At 34.3% G+C, this 22,414-nt stretch overlaps 1 protein-coding gene across 6 annotated transcripts in view; it reads right to left on the reverse strand.

Moving 5' to 3' along the window:
* Positions 1–22,414, reverse strand: part of LOC124368384 (kinase D-interacting substrate of 220 kDa B) — a 149,931-nt gene that overhangs the window by 31,443 nt on the left and 96,074 nt on the right. For 2 of the 6 annotated variants that reach the window (XM_046825672.1, XM_046825673.1), the window contains 2 exons: positions 15,022–15,107; positions 8,630–8,747 (listed from right to left, as the gene is read on the reverse strand). In XM_046825672.1, coding sequence (XP_046681628.1) covers positions 8,630–8,747; positions 15,022–15,107 — 204 coding nt within the window. Of the gene's footprint in view, positions 1–8,629; positions 8,748–8,814; positions 9,094–9,153; positions 9,440–9,984; positions 10,123–15,021; positions 15,108–20,594; positions 20,637–22,414 lie in introns of those variants that run through there. The other 4 variants (XM_046825677.1, XM_046825674.1, XM_046825675.1 and 1 more) reach the window with 4 other exon arrangements.

Raw genomic sequence — 22,414 nt, forward strand, 5'->3', positions numbered from 1 at the left:
TAATATGTTGTGTGTTACATATATTGTTTTTAACGTAAACCTTAAAAAAATGTTACATTTTTTTTGTTAGGCTATTTTATAATTTTATTATTGCTAAAATGTTTGAATTTTCAATTAGTTTGTAACCCAAACTAGGACTTATGCCAAGTTTGACTGCTACTAGTTTGTGATTGACAAAACCTGTTGGTAGATAATTTTGACGTTGTCAAAATAAAGGGAGATTTGATTTGATTTGAGATTTGATATCATTGCATCAAGTACATGTAACACTACACAATCTTATACATTTTTGAACACGAGATAGTTTTGGGGTAGTGATTGACAAAGCACAACAATTTTCTGGACATCTTTAAGGTTGGTAAGAACTCGAAAATATCAGAAAAATTTACTTAATAAACATATTCCATGTTTCTTTATGAAATAATAAAATGTAATAAAAGTTAACTGATGAGTCATAATACACACAATAGTTGGTTTTTAATTATTTTGTAGACAATTTAAAATAAATAAAAACTGTTTTCATAATACATTAAGTATAAAGCAGAATGTTCATCCATTATCATAATTATGTTAGTCACAGTTACATACTAATAATAAGATATTTCCAATATGGTAGAGCCAACATTGAGATTATTGTTGAAAGTCATATTCAATAACCACAGACAGTGGTTCTGTACCAATACTCAAAGAACTTTAAACAAAAGTATAGTGAGAGTTTAAAACTCACCCTACAAAAGTATAGTGGGAATTTAAACTCACCCTACAAAAGTATAGTGGGAATTTAAACTCACCCTACAAAAGTATAGTGCGAATTTAAACTCACCCTACAAAAGTATAGTGGGAATTTAAACTCACCCTACAAAAGTATAGTGGGAATTTAAACTCACCCTACAAAAGTATAGTGGGAATTTAAACTTAACCTACAAAAGTATAGTGGGAATTTAAACTCACCCTACAAAAGTATAGTGGGAATTTAAACTCACCCTACAAAAGTATAGTGGGAATTTAAACTCACCCTACAAAAGTATAGTGGGAATTTAAACTCACCCTACAAAAGTATAGTGGGAATTTAAACTCACCCTACAAAAGTATAGTGGGAATTTAAACTCACCCTACAAAATTATAGTGGGAATTTAAACTTACCCTGAGGTACAACCACAAGTAAATGACAGTGAACCTATTTATAGTATGTATTTTTATTACTTTTTGGTTTACTGATTTCTTTAAAAGAAGAGGATCTTCTTTGTGGCCTACTACTCATTCTGCCTGTCATCAGGCGTATCACTATTAACTTGTGTGAAATATTATAAAACAGAATAATAAAGTGAAGAGTCCAAAGTATTAATAAACAGTTACTGTTGTTAACATGGTGCTAAGATACATTATAATGCTACTTATAAGACAGAGTCAAAAAGATTATATAATTATTGCTTTCATGTAGGGATCTACTGAAGGGGAAATGATTACAACTGGCTGCTAATTGCAATACTGGTGGAAAGTGTACTGAGTCAGCCAGTACATTCCATTACTTTCAAGTAGAGATCTACTGAAGGGGAAATGATTACAACTGGCTGCTAATTGCAATATGGTGGAAAGTGTACTGAGTCAGCCATTACTTTCAAGTAGAGATCTACTGAAGGGGAAAGGATTACAACTGGTTGCTAATTGCAATACTGGTGGAAAGTGTACTGAGTCAGCCAGTACATTCCACTACTCCTGTCGAGATCTGCATGATGTTTCTGATGTAGGGATCTACTGAAGGGGAAAGGATTACAACTGGTTGCTAATTGCAATACTGGTGGAAAGTGTACTGAGTCAGCCAGTACATTCCACTACTCCTGTCGAGATCTGCATGATGTTTCTGATGTAGGGATCTACTGAAGGGGAAAGGATTACAACTGGTTGCTAATTGCAATACTGGTGGAAAGTGTACTGAGTCAGCCAGTACATTCCACTACTCCTGTCGAGATCTGCATGATGTTTCTGATGTAGAGATCTACTGAAGGGGAAAGGATTACAACTGGTTGCTAATTGCAATACTGGTGGAAAGTGTACTGAGTCAGCCAGTACATTCCACTACTCCTGTCGAGATCTGCATGATGTTTCTGATGTAGAGATCTACTGAAGGGGAAAGGATTACAACTGGTTGCTAATTGCAATACTGGTGGAAAGTGTACTGAGTCAGCCAGTACATTTCACTACTCCTGTCGAGATCTGCATGATGTTTCTGATGTAGAGATCTACTGAAGGGGAAAGGATTACAACTGGTTGCTAATTGCAATACTGGTGGAAAGTGTACTGAGTCAGCCAGTACATTTCACTACTCCTGTCGAGATCTGCATGATGTTTCTGATGTAGAGATCTACTGAAGGGGAAAGGATTACAACTGGTTGCTAATTGCAATACTGGTGGAAAGTGTACTGAGTCAGCCAGTACATTCCACTACTCCTGTCGAGATCTGCATGATGTTTCTGATGTAGAGATCTACTGAAGGGGAAAGGATTACAACTGGTTGCTAATTGCAATACTGGTGGAAAGTGTACTGAGTCAGCCAGTACATTCCACTACTCCTGTCGAGATCTGCATGATGTTTCTGATGTAGAGATCTACTGAAGGGGAAAGGATTACAACTGGTTGCTAATTGCAATACTGGTGGAAAGTGTACTGAGTCAGCCAGTACATTTCACTACTCCTGTCGAGATCTGCATGATGTTTCTGATCCAGGTTCATGTTTATTCATCGGATTTGGAAATGCCATGTTTAGATCAGCATGCCAATATAGTTTTCTGGATTTTGCTAGGAACATTACATCTGTAATGTTCTCTTGAGATCCAGAAGAAAGCGTACAGATAGATTTCAATTAAGATAACGGCAGTCAACAAAAGTGTTTTCATGAAGGTAACGCAGAACAAACCTGGAAGTGGTGGCTACGTGCAAGTGACAATCTAGATCTTGTTTGAGAAAACTGGCATACAGAGGTTTGAATAACTATTGATGCTATTACTTCTGATGTGAAAATTTCATATTGGAGTTTCAAAAATTAGTATTCCCCACAATTTAAAAAAGCAGGATGAAGATTTTAACATAAATCATGGTTGTTGAGCACGATTCCCTGAACAAAGAGGAGTATACACATATCCATGAAGATGTTTGGCATTTTTTATTATAGTTTCTTAAAGAAATAGGAACTGGTAATAATATTTGATACTTTTGTTTTTATTCTCAGACAAAGTATCAATCACCTGAATGGAAACCAAGTGCAGAATCACTTATCCAACAGTTTGAATATAAGTTTAACTCCATTTCAACATCCGCTTAGTGCAGAGTCTGAAATCTGACACTGTATCAGCATTAACTCCTGGAATCTGGAGTCCATGTATGTATGAAGAAATCAAAAACATCCAGCTCTTTGCATCGTTTCAACATCAGAAATCTAAGTGTAATTTAGATGAAGAGATATTCTCATTGCCTCATAAGCTGCACGATTGTGTAAACACTTCCCACTTTAGCTACATTATGTGTATATCCAACACTTTACTAGAAAGAATTTACATCTTTAAACAGCACTCAGTAAAGTGCCTCAGACAACTCAGCAGTTTCACCAGAAATGCCACCAATTATAGGAAGAGTTTTTCAAAAATTATATTCTGCCTCAAGATTGAAAATTTATAATTCAGATTTGTCTTACAAATCCTAATTTCTTAAACAACAATTAATATTGTTTGTAAAGTTATCTTAAGGCTTTGTACCAGAATATATTGCTATTAGTAGTGTAGCAACCAAGAGTGTGTAATATAATTAAGTGTGAAATATTAATATTATGTTTTGTTTTTTATTCCTACTTGTATGTAAATTTCAAATTCACTATCAGGTACTAGGTTAAGGTAAATATAATAAAACAAAACAAATTGAATTAAATAAACATGTATAACTACCTTTGTGGCTAAATTTAGTTCTGAATGAATTAAGTACAAAATATATGTGATTAATTTATACTGTTTAAATTATATAAAATAATCAATGTCTTATTAAAACAGCTTTATTATTTAACAATATAGTCAGGATTAATTTTGGCCTTTTATAAATTTCAAAAAGTTTTACAATTGACATTAGGTTACTTCTCTTGCATGTATGTAAAATTTCACGATTGTTTTTGATATTTGTGTATGTACAGCCAGTAATATTTAAAATTTGATGATGTTTTCAATGCTTTTGCATATGTTTATTAACTAATTTTGAAGAATCAGTCTGTATGACCTGTATAGTGATTTTGAAACTCGTTGAATTTCCACTATTGTTAAATTTAACTTAGATTTTGGTTTCTTGAACTAAGTTTCTTTTTTATTGAGGTTATTAAAAGGTTTGAGTACTAGTTGGTATCCTTGTTTAAACAATGATTTAATAATGTTGTGGTATGTTTAACAATATAGTCTGATAGAATGTATTTAATATATCTTTCTTCTTTCTTCTTATTCTTTTGCTTTTCATGGTTTTTTAACAATACATCAATCATGCTTGGCTTTTATCTATTATTTTGGGCAATATATTTAATAACTTCTAATTCATTATCAAACTCTAGTTTTCATTATGTAAATGTTGTGTAAATTATTGATAGTTGATTTGAATGCAGAACACAGATAAGAATATGTTAAAAATTTGTCAATGAATAGTTTTAAGTTCACAGTAAATTTAATTAACTAAATGTTTTTATATTTGACATTGTTATGCACTTATGTGCTGAGACAATAAAGAATTTGATTTGATTTAATCCGATGTCATACTACTTCTTTAATACATTGTAAAGATCCACTTTAAAGACTTGTCGTATTATTAATTTGTCACTCATCACACAAGAATATTTACAAATAAAGAATTTACTCACATTTAATAAGAATTACCATCTAAAATAACCTGAAGTGGACTTGGCCACTCTCACCAGTATAATGTAACAAGTGTGGGAGGAGAGAACCTTTAGCATTTGAAAGGTCATTAGAAAGTATAAAATGATCCCTTTAAACTTAGGAGATGTTTAATAGACAACTGTTGTTTATTTCAATTATAATTCTTAAAATTGGAGGTAGGGTTATCCATGGTGTGATTCAAGCATAAAAATACCATTTCCAAACAATTATTATTTTCTAAAAATATATTCCCAATTATAATATTGGGTGTGTTACATTTTTTAAGTAAAATGAATATATTTTACCTTACCTTATTTATTAGATTTTTTTAATGCAACATTTGAAATAGCAACTTCCACGCTTCACCTCTTTGATGAAAATAGCACTAAAATCTAAATACAGAGCACTAAATATATAATATTTTTTCAACAAAAAATTGCAGATGATTAAACATTTTTGTTTGTTTAAAAATCAATGCTGAAGTGATTTATTATGGTCTGGCAAGCTTCCAACTACTTAAACTGAAGGTGTAAAAACTTTGTCTATATACTCTCACTGTCATCTCATTTTCCAAACATCTTATATATGAATATATGGAATACATTACAAATCTCAACAGCAATTGTAGCACAAATATGAATCAACATATATCAAGTATTTGTTAACTGACAAAAAATGTTTTAAATATTACATATCTTTTAATTATAATACAACAAATATGAAGAGGTTTAAATATCATAGTAAACAATTAGTAACAAATTTTATTTATTACATAGTATAGTACATAAATGCCATTTAAAATGTAATTGCTGTATAAAACACAAGTATTTACATCAAATACTACATATATACAACTTAGCTTACATTATGAATACCTGAGTGAAATATTAATAACAACCAATATAATACAACTATTCTGTTCTGTACTTACAGAATCACAAGTCTTGTATTTAATCCTTTCAGTTTTAGAGTGAATTGCATGTGTCGAGAGAGTGGACTCTAACTGTGACCTCTAAGAGGTAAAACACAACCAATACGTTTTATACGATAAAGGAAGAACTAATTAACAAATATTTTACTATTTTAGGACATTAGAATATTTTGGTTTGGAAAGGTTTATCTTTCTGACTGAGATAAAAATTTTCTGTCAACAAATTCCTTTTTAAAACTACTGTATATGGAGTGAAGACACAAAAACTCTATCAGAAAATAAAAAAAGAGTATGTAAATATTGTCCGCTACAGTGCGAGACATATCAATGCAAGCCTGGGTTGTGGTTGTGGCGCAGTGTGCCAGCTGTAACAGAAGAATAACTGGTGATGGGATAATCGACTGATTTCAACAGTCGAGTGATCGTTACTGTTCATCTTTACTTCTCATCTATCTTCCTGAATCTTTTACCTTCACAATGTAAATTAACACACACAACACAGAACGTGAGTACAAAATAATAATAAAATAAAAACATTCAGAATAATCTAACTTTGAAGAACAAAACGGATGTAAACAACCGGAACGAAGCGAGACGTTGTGTCTCGCCTCGCACTGAGAATCAGCTGACATGACCATGTGGCATCACCGCAAGGTGAGGGGGGAAGTGGGGTGCGGTGACTGCCCGACTATGCAATGATATACCTCGTACTATAATAGTTAACATTTCTACAAACAAATTCTGACTGTTATTAATTAAGTAATCCAGGCCTTCACTTCGGAAAGTGGGTGTAAGTAATAATGTAATATTGAGTGTAAAATTAATGACAAGACTCATAATAAAGATGCAGTATTTTTTTCTTCTCTAAATCTCATCTAGTGGTCGGGTACAACTGATACTGTTTGGCTCGAGAATAATGCTACCTGGATAATAATGAATAGAATTTTCTTATGTGGAGATAGCAAACATTTCTATTATCTCACACAGTATGGCTGCTACAGATGTAAGCACATGAACTTTGATATTTATTCACCTATACAACTCTTACCTACAATTGGTTTCTTTGAAATTCATTGATTAACTCCAACTAAAAAATGTTTAATGAATGAAGAAGATGAGTAGTGAGGCCATGAGATTTACACAAAAAGAGAATATTATTTCCTGTTCTCTTTTAACTTCAATCTATAACAAATCTACGAAACAAGATTGAGTGTCTTTATTTTCCCTATTGATGATAAAACAAACTTGTTGGTGTAATTTCTTTCGTTTCCTAAATACTCACATTTTTATTATTCCTACACTTAATAATTTGGCAATTTTTCCACTGAAGTAACCCAAAACTACCAGATAATAGTTTTTATTCAAATTGAATCCTAAAACTGCTGTTTTTATTTAAATTTTAAAATATCGTACATTCTTTCCATTATTCTTTGATTTTTGCACTTCTCAGAAGTGTAATTTTGTGTATGTGCACATTTAATCTAGTAGTAAGTACTATTTATTTGACTGACTACAGTCTGTACTAAGTACAAGATTGTATTGCACTAGGAGGTAAGGGCCATCAGCCTATCACTTGCATATTGGTATCTAATGAGATGACAAAAGAACAAAGTAGATCTATTGACAGTACATTTATTTTTGTTTCTTTTGATACATTGATAATATTGAACAAATTTCTAATTAGGTCAAAACAAAATAGCAGATACCTGTAATTTCTTGAAACTGTTATGTAACAAGGAAATTGGAACTGTCCTGGCAGCTACCACGATTAATGCTCCACGATGAATCAACAATGGTAACACTTTAACATTTTCAGAAGAGTATTTACCTTTTTTAATAATTATGTAACATTTTAGAACATAACAGTGAAACAATCTTCTATTAAAGGAGACTATAGACATACGAAAATGAAACACAAAAATTAAAATACAAAATTAATTTACCTACAACATAGTAATATAAAAAAGACTAAATTCATTAAGCGAAATTGTGTTTTGTAATACACTATATTAACTGACACAATACAGACAATATTGCTTTTATACCTAAACTTGCTACTTAACTTTAATAAGTGTGTTGGACTATTAGCTACGAAAACCTTTACTTCAAATTAATACCTTAATTTAAACGTATTGAATGTAAAATATTAAAGTACATTAATATTAAACATAATAGTTTACTGAATATCTTATCTCAGTGACAAGACTAAGCTAATAAAGTATAACAATAATCATTGCAAAGTTGTATTAAACATCTATCACAATATAAGTACTAGCAATACGAATTCCTTATAATATTCCTTATCTGGCAAATGTTAAGCATATGATAAAAATATAAAACATTGTACTTCTTCACTAAATGTGATGTAAATTTTTCCTTGAAAACAAAAGATTTTTGGGGAAACATTTGCAGACAAGAAAATTATATCGACTGGTAATATTATGCCTTCCAATATTGTTTTGCATTCCATGGGTTCTGGGACACAGCGTACAAATCCATGCTTAATATGGCTCTTTTTTTTAGTGTCACAAATCTTCATTATCACAAATTTTACAATTTATACTAATACTAATATTTAAAACCCATTTGATTTTCACAAATGAAATATCTCACTCAGTAAATACTAATGGAACAGATCTTATTAGAACCTAAGAAATTACAGTTATAGAAAAAGTTCTGTCATCGCATGAGAGAACTGAATACATTGTTGACATACACTTGTAACCGATCACAATAATGACAAATCACACAAGTCAGGAGTCTGAATTATCGGAGGAGAAGTCTACAATACACTGACCTTGGTCTGGGACCTGCAGGCAGGTGGAGGGGTCATCGACTTCCTCCAACACGTCCTCCATAGCCTCCTCATTCAGAGTCTGCAGCGCTCCACAGATCATCTGCTCCTCCAGTGATACCTGGACATCAACAGTCAGATCAGTGAAACGTACCATATGGATGTGTAGCACTAGCCATGGTCTGGGACCTGCAGGCAGGTGGATGGGTCATCGACTTCCTCCAACACATCCTCCATAGCCTCCTCATTCAGAGTCTGGAGCGCTCCACAGATCATCTGCTCCTCCAGTGATACCTGGACATCAACAGTCAGATCAGTGAAACGTACCATATGGATGTGTAGCACTAGCCATGGTCTGGGACCTGCAGACAGGTGGATGGGTCATCGACTTCCTCCAACACATCCTCCATAGCCTCCTCATTCAGAGTCTGGAGCGCTCCACAGATCATCTGCTCCTCCAGTGATACCTGGACATCAACAGTCAGATCAGTGAAATGTACCATATGGATGTGTAGCACTAGCCATGGTCTGGGACCTGCAGGCAGGTGGAGGTGTCGCCCACTTCCTCCAACACGTCCTCCATAGCCTCCTCATTCAGAGTCTGCAGCGCTCCACAGATCATCTGCTCCTCCAGTGATACCTGGACATCAACAGTCAGATCAGTGAAATGTACCATATGGATGTGTAGCACTAGCCATGGTCTGGGACCTGCAGGCAGGTGGAGGTGTCGCCCACTTCCTCCAACACGTCCTCCATAGCCTCCTCATTCAGAGTCTGCAGCGCTCCACAGATCATCTGCTCCTCCAGTGATACCTGGACATCAACAGTCAGATCAGTGAAATGTACCATATGGATGTGTAGCACTAGCAATGGTCTGGGACCTGCAGACAGGTGGAGGTGTCACCCACTTCCTCCAACACATCCTCCATAGCCTCCTCATTCAGAGACTGGAGGGCTCCACAGATCATCTGCTCCTCCAGTGATACCTGGACATCAACAGTCAGATCAGTGAAATGTACCATATGGATGTGTAGCACTAGCAATGGTCTGGGACCTGCAGACAGGTGGAGGTGTCGCCCACTTCCTCCAACACATCCTCCATAGCCTCCTCATTCAGAGACTGGAGGGCTCCACAGATCATCTGCTCCTCCAGTGATACCTGGACATCAACAGTCAGATCAGTGAAATGTACCATATGGATGTGTAGCACTAGCCATGGTCTAGGCTCTGCAGGCAGGTGGAGGTGTCGCCCACTTCCTCCAACACGTCCTCCATAGCCTCCTCATTCAGAGACTGGAGGGCTCCACACTCCTCCAGTGATACCTGGACATCAACAGTCAGATCAGTGAAATGTACCATATGGATGTGTAGCACTAGCCATGGTCTAGGACCTGCAGGCAGGTGGAGGTGTCGCCCACTTCCTCCAACACGTCCTCCATAGCCTCCTCATTCAGAGACTGGAGGGCTCCACAGATCATCTGCTCCTCCAGTGATACCTGGACATCAACAGTCAGATCAGTGAAATGTACCATATGGATGTGTAGCACTAGCAATGGTCTGGGACCTGCAGACAGGTGGAGGTGTCGCCCACTTCCTCCAACACATCCTCCATAGCCTCCTCATTCAGAGACTGGAGGGCTCCACAGATCATCTGCTCCTCTAGTGATACCTGGACATCAACAGTCAGATCAGTGAAATGTACCATATGGATGTGTAGCACTAGCAATGGTCTGGGACCTGCAGGCAGGTGGAGGTGTCATCGACTTCCTCCAACACATCCTCCATAGCCTCCTCATTCAGAGTCTGGAGCGCTCCACAGATCATCTGCTACTCTAGTGATACCTGGACATCAACAGTCAGATCAGTGAAATGTACCATATGGATGTGTAGCACTAGCAATGGTCTGGGACCTGCAGGCAGGTGGAGGTGTCGCCCACTTCCTCCAACACATCCTCCACAGCCTCCTCATTCAGAGACTGGAGGGCTCCACAGATCATCTGCTCCTCTAGTGATACCTGGACATCAACAGTCAGATCAGTGAAATGTACCATATGGATGTGTAGCACTAGCAATGGTCTGGGACCTGCAGGCAGGTGGAGGTGTCGCCCACTTCCTCCAACACATCCTCCACAGCCTCCTCATTCAGAGTCTGGAGCGCTCCACAGATCATCTGCTCCTCTAGTGATACCTGGACATCAACAGTCAGATCAGTGAAATGTACCATATGGATGTGTAGCACTAGCAATGGTCTGGGACCTGCAGGCAGGTGGAGGTGTCGCCCACTTCCTCCAACACATCCTCCATAGCCTCCTCATTCAGAGTCTGGAGCGCTCCACAGATCATCTGCTCCTCTAGTGATACCTGGACATCAACAGTCAGATCAGTGAAATGTACCATATGGATGTGTAGCACTAGCAATGGTCTGGGACCTGCAGACAGGTGGAGGTGTCGCCCACTTCCTCCAACACATCCTCCATAGCCTCCTCATTCAGAGTCTGGAGCGCTCCACAGATCATCTGCTCCTCTAGTGATACCTGGACATCAACAGTCAGATCAGTGAAATGTACCATATGGATGTGTAGCACTAGCAATGGTCTGGGACCTGCAGGTAGGTGGAGGTGTCGCCCACTTCCTCCAACACATCCTCCACAGCCTCCTCATTCAAAGACTGGAGGGCTCCACAGATCATCTGCTCCTCTAGTGATACCTGGACATCAACAGTCAGATCAGTGATATGGATCTGTAGCACTGGATCCAACATGTATTAACTCTTTGGTTACAATGTCTAAATATTACAACCTGTGAAGAAATGTGAGAAATACTCAAGTCCTGTTACTGGACGTGCCTGTAACTGTTTAAAAATAATAACACCCGGATATTAGTATATTCCAATTTTTCTTGACATATTTTGCTTTTCAATAATATTCATTGTATTTATTTTATATGTCTAATTTGCACTTGTAATATATGATTTCCACTGAAAACTGTGATTGTAAAATATACTACGAATTATCAACTAAAAAATGTTTTAAATCAAACTTAATTATTTTAGGTTATAAAAATTGTATTTATGTTGTAAAATAAATATAAATATGTGATTGTGTACTGCTTTACCTGTACTGTTCAGGAAAATGAAAGGTTTTGATCTGGAAGTTTGGTCAAGAATGCTATTCCCACTCACAGAAATAAAAAATATTGTTATTTTTGGCAAGTACATTTTTTATTGTTATATGTTTCAATATTGACATTAGTTTTTTTAAAAAGATATTTGCTATTAAGGAAATTATTTAGGTAAAAATGTTTAAAAATATATATATATATTTTTTTTTTAAATACCTATAAGAAAGTTACAGGCAAAATGTAAAGTAGTACACAACAGCCTAAAAATATTCCGCTGCTCTTCAACAACCCCTGGGTAAAAACGGTCTGGTACTCAAAAGGTTGATAGCGGAGAAATGAATAATAACTTCTCGTTATAACACAGGTTGGTGTATGGGCCGTTGTTTAGTTGCCTCTTGATATTATTGAATTCTTCTAATAGGTAATCAACTGTTGTAAAGTTACTAATTCTGTTCATCAAGACAAAACCATTTTTGTGTTTTTACATACATTGAAACCCGTAATCAATTTTACTGATGTTCGACTTTTCTCTCAATATTACTTCTGTAAGCTAAATAAAATATTAACAGAAGTCCCACCGTTGTTCAATTCACGTATTTAAGCCAATGGAAGTCTGCCAATAATTTACATGTTACAACAATACTAGAAAATATAGCATCAATAAATTGAAAAAATAAACAGATTTGGGGTTATTAGAATAAGGGACATCCTTACTGACAAATAATGTTCATTTTAATAAGGTTGAAGTTAATGTATACAACACTTTATTATTACAATGGATTTTTTATAATTTAGTAGCAAGTACTATACTGATATGATGAAAGCTAAATAAATATTTCTGAGTGATATCAATGAAGAGGGAGTGTACTGGGTAAATGTTGTAATATTTATATTACTAGGTACTATCAACTATGTAGCTCTTAGCAATGTAATGGATACTAGACCGTCAGTCTCCCCCCCCCCTCAGGTTATGGACAGGGGCAATGTAAATACAGGAAATACTCTCAAACTGATCATAATGAAGGTTGTTCTGTTGAGATGTGAAGAGCCATCCCTAGACAAGAATTCCTGCAGAGAGAACATACCAACACAGCACGATAGAGAAGATTAGACCTGCTGTTGGACACCTACTTTCTGGAACAACTATCCTTGGAGAGGGAAGTACACATTGGGCAGTCAGGGGTCAGGAGACAAGTGGGGAAATTGTCACCAAAAACAGAATGCCATTAGCCATCAATTCTGTTATGCCATTCAAGACCCTCGAAACAGAAAAGAGTTTTTCCTGAGCTATAATGAGGAGGGACAGATGTAGTGTTAGTTTCAAACGTTTAGTGTTCAACCCTTTCACCGGTGAGTATTTTCACAGTGGTCATGCACCAGAAACTGAGGTTTTGTTATATGCATTCTTTTAAGCAGGAAAACTATAATTTAGTAACGGAAAATTATACTCATTTTTACATAAACTTGTTTACACACATTTGATAAAATACATATCAATAATACATAATATAAAGAAAAAATTAATACTTATCAATATTTTTAAATACATATTGAGGTAAAGCAAAGATGATCAATTGCAGTTCAATAAAGAAAGAGTTCAAGTGAACCTTTGGAAGTTTCTGGTGGTGCAAAGTTTCAGACACTAAATTTGGAAACGTGGCAAGAAGAAAGTCAATATTGAATTGATTATTAAAATTAAACTTTAACAGGACCCTCAGAAACAAACAGAATGGGTTGTGCCCATACTCAGAGAGATTTGGGGGCTAAACTTCATCTTTTAACACAACCGAGCAGCCAACATAAATATGCATTTAATTTGTTAGTCTAAGAATTAGATTTGAGGCTGACACTACAGTACCATCAAATACTGAAGAAGATGACAACACTTTTTCAGTTTAGATCTAGAATGGATGTTGAACCATGAAGGCATCAATGAAAACAAGGAGGCAGTCTCACTTGGCTAAAGAGGACAAAAGTCCCTACTGATAGGTCCGGATTCTTGATTTTGTATTCCTCATAAGTTTTGGAAATAAAGTTGTCACGCCCAAGGTCTAAGATATTCAGAGCTGTACATAAATCCTCTTAGAGGCAATTAATGTGAAAGTTTTTATTTCTAATGTCTCTGAGAACATCTTAGAAGACCATGACTGTCTCAGAGGTCTGTAGACTTTGCAATGAAGGAATGTCAGTAAACCTCCAGTTGAAATTTCAAAACATCTTAAAGTTACGCCAATGGTATACAGTGAAAAATCTGTTCCTGAACCCTCGATATCAGAGGGACTAGCTACTGAAATGTAACTGAACATTAGCTACTATAGTCTGTAGGAGCACAAAAGATGCATGGTCAAAGTGCTATGGGAAACGAACCAAACTCTGTTCAGATAAAAATTAAAAATAGATGGCCAACTCAAACACAGCAAAGCCTCAAATTCTAACCCAGATAACTAGATTGGAGGGCCATACTATCAGCTCAATGTTAGTTACACTTGAATAACAAAATAGAATATTTTGAACTAATAAAATCCCTTACCTGGTACTATCCCAGCAGCAGGAAATAGAAACAATAGGAGTAATAAGAAAATTGACAATATACAAATCCAAATATTAAAATGAGATATTAAATTTTTAAAGTATTTCATCAACTAAAATGTTCTGTAGAAAGATAATTTGAAACACTGGACATATGTCTTGCTTGAATACACCATTATAAAATAGAAAGTGAAGTACAGAAAACCAATATTGGTGCAGGTTCTAGTGAAACAAGATAACCCTAACTAGGATATAGAGTCTGATACGTTTGAAAATTACTTTATTGATTCCACAGTTACATCAGATTACATATAAATACACAGCTCATTACTGGCTTCTGACGTGTCCAACTTTTACCAAGCCAGACACAGGAAGCAATGGTCAGTCTCATAAACATATAGTAAGGAGTTCTATTGCCTATCTATCCATGCTGAATCTATCTGCTATATGCTGAAGGAAATAGATTAAGTCACTTACCATTGACATCAGTTTATGCTTAGAGCATGATGTATATCCATTTTGTCTCAAAAATTCTAAAGTAATAAAAGAGGTTTTCTTAGAGTGATATATTTTACTATGAACACTCACCGTGTCTCTGTATTATATACAAATTCAGCTTGAGCTCATATGTTTCAGAGCTTAGATGGATTATAGATTTGGTTTCCTCACTCTTCTTAAATGTAATTTATATAAATCCTTTTGGACAAAACCCAATTCGTTGGGGTATATATTAAATATCAACTTACCTGTTTCTCCATGACAGTTTGTTTGGCTGTGACTCTCTCCTTCTCGGGTGGTGGGTTGCTCGAGGTCTGTCCCTTGTTACTTGGGTCTGTGACAAAAACATTTCAATAATCACTATTATCAGTTTTAGGCCCCTACAGTGAGTTTGGATTTTGTTCACTAAAGGAAACATTTAGACCAAAACAATTTGAAACATCTGGAAAATATTGTTAATTCAAGCAAATGACAACGGATGATGGGATTAACCCAGCAAGGATCACTTTTGGCTGGTTTATATCTTCCAGTTGAACCCACCACTGGGCACAGCAAAAACTGATGTGCCACTTAAATCTGGGCAACTCTATGGATGTCCAGGAGCGAAACATCACTAATGTCGAGATTCTGGGGTGCAAGGGTCTAGTCTACTACAGGAGATAACTGTTGGAGTTTGGTGGGGTTCGTTCCCTAACCTCAGAGGTTCTTGCTAGCCTCAACAAGGGTGTGCCACCCCCTGCCTGCTTTGACTGGAGAGCCTGCTCAGAGCTGGCCTCCCTTCCTTCTGGGGAGACTTTGAGATGTAGTGCCCTAATTCTTCCTCATGGATCTCGATAGTAGGAGGCCCCTACCCCCTAACCTTACCCATCCTGAATATCCTGTCCCTTTGAAATCAGCGCTAGGGAGTCTTACAGGACTAAGTGCAATTTATAAGCTTCTTGTCCTAAGAGAAAAAAAAAACTAAGAGTGGGATCAAAAGTCGGTTTATAATTAGTACTTTAGAACTTTTACTGAACATTATATAACATGCTTTCATATTAAAACGAAATTGTTAATTAAACATTACATTTTCTTTAGTTGTAAATAGTACTTGCACACCTCATAATCAGCAGGCATAAATCATATGCAGAGCTGCCGTGAGCAATTAAAAACCTTCACATATTGACTGTTTATGCTTTATACATCTGTGAGGTGGGACACAACAACCTGCCCGAGGAACTGCCCTGCACAACTATAATACGAGACATGCCAACCTTTTCAACCTACCAGCTTACCGAACTTCTCTATTTGCAAGAAAACCAATATATGCCGGTAAAGTTTTCAACCACCTACCTCAAGATCTCAGGGAAGAAACTGGTGCTACATTAAAGAGGAAACTGAAAAATCTCCTAATGGACAATCCAATTTACTCTATGGATCAATTTTTTTCAAATGATCTGGACTTAATGTTATATATTTTATAAAACATAATTTTTTACATATGACAGTATTACATTTCTTGAAGAAAAATTGTAAATAAAGAATATTCTGATTCTGAATCACAACTGTCGCTCAAAAAATTCTAGAGTAACAAGACTAGACAGGTCACTCACACTTGTTTTAAACATCACATATTTATAAATAGGTATTTAACACTAACAGGTATAGAAAACAGAATTAAACAGTAAATAAACTGGGAAAACGTAACATCGGGCACAATATAAGACTATTACCATCACATTGAGAAACTCAGACTAAAGTAAGTCCGTGGAAGTACGCCAGAGTGCCTTCAAGGAAATAAAGATCATACATGACTGTTGTTAACATGAGTTGTTATTGTAAACACTGGTAGCAAAATTCCAAAAAAGAAAAAAATATCCATAAATAACACAAAAGACTGATACCCCGGCATCGAATCACAACGTTTAAGAGTAGACCACTGACTACATTGGCAACAAATTACACAACAGTCTTCCAGACCATCTACACACAAGCGTCTAAACATCAATCTGGCAAAGTGACTGATAGACCAACCTGAGTAACCTTAGAACAATTCTACCTTTTAAGAAACCAAAATGTTGTAAATGTTTTGTAAATTTGGTGTCCATTGTTTTTCTATGAGAAAATAAAAATTAATAATAATATAATACCATTATGTTTCTAATAATGTCTTGCAATTTTAGAAATGCATGCCTACACTTTAGACTCCACATAAATTATAGAGTATTTGTAGATGTAAAACAGTTCACTAGCAGAAATTTACTGTTACAAGTTGCAGAGTCAAACATTATCGTGAATGTTACCTACTCTCGAACAGAGTCAACAACTTGCATTACTGCTGGTGATTGTGCCAATCTATCTTCCACTTCCTACTGTTAATGATGTCAAGTGAGCAACGTACCACTACCAACACTATCAAATTCTGCATTTTGCTTGATAAATCTTGTTGAGACTCTTGAAATGCTGAAGAGAGCACACAGAGAGTATGTGATCAAAATTGGAAGTGTAAGACTGATAAAGATTTTTTTGGAGGTCACTTAAAAAAGATAACCTTTAGATGAAGTGCCCCACACTTCCACTGTATATATTGACAGGAAGTGCTTTCATAAGCAGCACTGCAAACCAAAGGGAGAAAAAGTTTCCTCCAATGAACTCACACAAATACAAACTGAACAATAAAGGTAATAACTAAGTTTTAAATTATCATAATACTGCTTATTAACTAATGAGGAATTTATACATAAATATTAGTCATGCAATGCACACTCATGCTTTCCACATATTATATATGCATTCACTTCCGCAGAAACTGTATTATTATTAAGATTTATATCAGGCATTAAAAGCAACATCGTACAGTGTTTAAAAGAATACAACAGAACAGGGAGCAGGAGAAAAAGTCTAATTCCAAAAATGATGTGTATACTTAACACTAAATGTTGTGTTCGGTAGAGTAGGGATACAATTATCTCAGGTTATCCAAAATTACTCAACTAAAACTTGTTATGAATTATTTTATACAACACTTCAGTTTGAAAATCATACTGTCTGACAACAAAACGTCCTTGCCAAGTGTTACTATGTGTTGTACACTGTAGCACTGTGTCTGTACGTGCACCGGGATAATGTTACATTTTAACAAATAAATATCTCTTATTTTGTAACTTTGCTCCATAAGTAAGTAATCCTCAGTGGTGTATATATTATAATACTATTAGTTTGCTCTCCGTTGGAACCCTCGCTGTACGTGCTCGATTGTGTGTGTGTGAGTGTGTGCGCGCACGTGAGCGCGAGATGTTGCTGCTCAGTTTTTAGATGTTAATAACAACCAGAAGCAAGTTTTATGGTCAGCATTATCCGAAATAGGATTGGATCCATGAACTTCTGATAATTGCGTCCGTAAAAGCTCTAAAAAATCTTCACACATCCTTTTAGTATCATCTCCATCAGACCACTAATTTAAATTAATTATCATATAAATTTTAAGTGTTTATCTTTCAAAAAAAATTTTGTATCAGATTCTAAACGATTTTACATGTGGAAAATAAAATCTTTCTCTCCCCCATCACACCAAAAATTTGTTTGCATTTATTCATCTATTTTTAGATTTAGATTGTATTTAGATCTATATACATTTAGATAAAAGCCAAATAGATTAAATATTCTTTGTTTGAAGGTTATTTTTGACGATGGAAGGATTGTGAAGGAAACAGGATTTTTCCGGACATTTGCCATCGTTCAGTGAAACAAGAAATCAGTAACACTACGTTTCGAGATCTGCAATCTGATCTCTTCAGGTAAATAACTAACCTAATACATAATTCTAATGTAACATAATTATGTATTAGGTTAGTTCTTTACCTGAAGAAGAGATCAGATTGCAGATCTCGAAACGTAGTGTTACTGATTTCTTGTTTCACTGAACAATGGCAAATGTCCGGAAAAATCCTGTTTCTTTCAGATTAAATATTGTTATTATAAAAGAAAGTAACAATATTTAATATTAGCTATATTTATGATAAAGTAGTTTTACAATTGAAAATCAAAACTGTCAAAATAACACTGCTAATTAAAATAAAAAGTGTAAAATAAGTCATTCAGTCATTTTAAACAGTTTCAACACACTTTCTAAAATTATTAATAAAAATCTTGAGAAAGTGTTTAAAACATAATGTATTTATGGTAATTAACTATTCCGTTTTCATTACACTAAGCATTTTCTAATTACAGAAGACTTGTTTATGATAAACTTTGTTCACGATTGGTTCTTTCTGTCTTTATCTAAGCTGGAGCCAAACCTAACATTCTCACCAGCTGTGTTATTTTATGTTGTTCAAAGATAATTAATTACCTTACACTATTTTATTTTTTATTTATATTATTTTATATCACAAAATAATCTATATTGTATAAAATGTTATTGCTACATTGTTGCATTTTCAAAATTGTATTTTCTATTTATAAATTCTATATAGTATTTCAGTGTCAACAACATTTATTAAGAATAAGAATTACTTTATTGCATATTAAATTATCAATAAACATTCTTATTCTTAAACAAACAAAATAAAACTTAGATAATACTGTTAAATTCTCCAAATGTTTGATCACAAATTATATATTTATTAATGTATGAGTGAGTGGTATATATAAAATCATCTTGGAAAAGCTTAATAATATTTTGTTCTGAACTATAAGTTTAAAAAGCTGAACAAAGTATAAAAAACATCCTTAAGATCAAGGATAACTAGTACAACAGACTTCTGCAGAGTTCTAGGAACCTTATTAACCCTAACATTTTTACTAAACAAAAATAAATGACAACATTATTGAATGTTGGTTGTTTCAAGGGCTTTACAATTAATGAATTTGAACTTCATTTCGTTGTACTTGTGTTAATTAGTTATCATACCTCATCTCATCCCCTCCCATGAGATTCTCTATAAGTGTTTACTGAGTCTATAGTTAAGAGTGTCAATAGTAAAAATCATAAAACTTTACAGTCAAGTGTTGATTTTCCAAACTGGTAAGGTGAACATTATTTTGTTACCATCCTGTATGATTCGAAAGACTATATATATGTTTTTTAACGGAAATATGAATTCACAATTGTAAAATACATGAATTTAAAAATAACAAATCGTTAAGGAATAAAACAGGATGTATAGTTTAATCTACATATGTTTACACAAATATTAATGTTACAATTTTAAATCAAATTCATTCAAGTTCAATACAATTTTTTTTTAAATGGCACGATTTTCGATAATTGATGTGTTTTAGTCATTAATTTTCCTCACTTAAACTGGCTAAGACAAAACAACACTGGTATTGAGCGAGAAACTGGAATAGACTTAAATAAAAAATGTCTTTGAGATTAAAAAGTTACAAGGGCAAAATTAGTATTAAAAACATCTTCTCTACCACTGTACTGAGGTCCAGCAGTTACTTGTATTACTGCTCATGTTCTCAGTGGTCTAAATATAAAGCAGAGGACAGGTGAAGAGGAGAGGTGTGAAGATAGAGAGAGAGTGAGACAGAAGCAAGGTTAAATATGACAAAATGAAAGCAGATACATACTGACTGCCACCACCCCACCAGCCTGTTGTCATTGTCTCAACCCTTGACACAAAACCCACCATCAATAAATCATTGTTCATTGTTGTACATACATCTGTATTAAATATGACAAAATGAAAGCAGATACATACTGACTGCCACCACCCCACCAGCCTGTTGTCATTGTCTCAACCCTTGACACAAAACCCACCATCAATAAATCATTGTTCATTGTTGTACATACATCTGTATTAAATATGACAAAATGAAAGCAGATACAAACTGACTGCCACCACCCCACCAGCCTGTTGTCATTGTCTCAACCCTTGACACAAAACCCACCATCAATAAATCATTGTTCATTGTTTTACATACATCTGTATTTGATCACAATATATATATATATATATATATATATATATATATATATATATATATATATTATATAAATAACTAAATTTGTATGATACCTAAACCCTTGTTGTGTCTACAAATTTACAACATGGAAAGAACATAGTAAATATTTCAAACTGAAAACAAATAAACAAAAATAAATATTGCTATACGAGCTTGTTGAGTTTTATTACTGATAGTATGTTCAATATATAATATTTAAACATGAATTTTGTAGGGGTGGGGAGGGGGAGAGAAAAATTTTCCTTGAAGATGGAAAAGCGAGAAAGTTATTTTTAAATTTTTAAATTAGAGTAGATGAAAAAATAATATCAACTTTTCAGTAACTGCGAAAACACTTATCAATTATGAATTATTAAAAAAATATCAATTCTATAAATAATGCATTCTACCGCTTTTTCTACATATTTTTGTTAATTTCTTCTTGTTTTATTTATATTTAATAAAATTTAAAATATTTACCTAAATTTCAAGTCATTATTGATTTTGTTCATGTTTTATGTATTTCAATCGGTAATAAATTTGATACACAACTTCTCTGTTTTATAATGTTAAAGTTAATTATTAGCAGTGAATATTGAGAAAGGATAAAATATTTTTAGACACATGGCATCGTTATGCATTAAAAATTAAAAACTAAATTTCAAGTAAAAATCTATTCTATTCTGTTAGTCTAATGAAAATTAATCTATCTTTATTTATTAACCCACTCTACCACTAAACTTCAGAGACTTCAAATAATTAATCCTTAATATTACACATAACATAGTGTAAAAACTAAAAAAAAGTAAATTCCAAAACTCAACATGAATTTTCCTCTTTTTTAAATATATATTATAGGTGAAAGTATATGAGCAACATTAAAATGATGTTGGTGATTACTACCATGTTTCTTCATCTGTTAATCTTTTTCCCATTTTTAAACACATATTAATGGTAACAATCCGAGCAACGATTATCAATTCAACGATATTGGGGTCTTTACTACCATGTTTCTTCATCTTTCTCCATTTTTAAAAACATATTAATGGTAATAGGCCAAGAAAATGTTATCCATTCAAAAACGTTGAAGTATGTAATACCATGTTTCTTCATCTGTTAATCTTTCTCCATTTTTAAACACATATTAATGGTAATAGGCCAAGCAACTGTTATCCATTCAAAGATGTTGGTGTGTTTACTACCACGTTTCTTCATATATTAATCTTTCTCCATTTTTTAAAACATATTAATGGTAATAGGCCAAGCAACTGTTATCCATTCAAAGATGTTGGTGTGTTTACTACCACGTTTCTTCATATATTAATATTTCTCCATTTTTAAACACATATTAGTGGTGATAGGCCAAGCAACTGTTATCCATTCAAAGATGTTGGTGTGTTTACTACCACGTTTCTTCATCTGTTAATCTTTCACTATTTTTAAACACATATTAGTGGTAATAGGCCAAGCAATTCTTATCCATTCAAAGATGTTGGTGTGTTTACTACCACGTTTCTTCATATATTAATCTTTCTCCATTTTTAAACACATATTAGTGGTGATAGGCCAAGCAATTCTTATCCATTCAAAGATGTTGGTGTGTGTTTACTACCACGTTTCTTCATCTGTTAATCTTTCACTATTTTTAAACACATATTAGTGGTAATAGGCCAAGCAACTGTTATCCATTCAAAGATGTTGGTGTGT

The sequence above is a fragment of the Homalodisca vitripennis genome, chromosome 8 (assembly GCF_021130785.1).
Source record: "Homalodisca vitripennis isolate AUS2020 chromosome 8, UT_GWSS_2.1, whole genome shotgun sequence".
NCBI classification, from domain to species: domain Eukaryota; kingdom Metazoa; phylum Arthropoda; class Insecta; order Hemiptera; family Cicadellidae; genus Homalodisca; species Homalodisca vitripennis.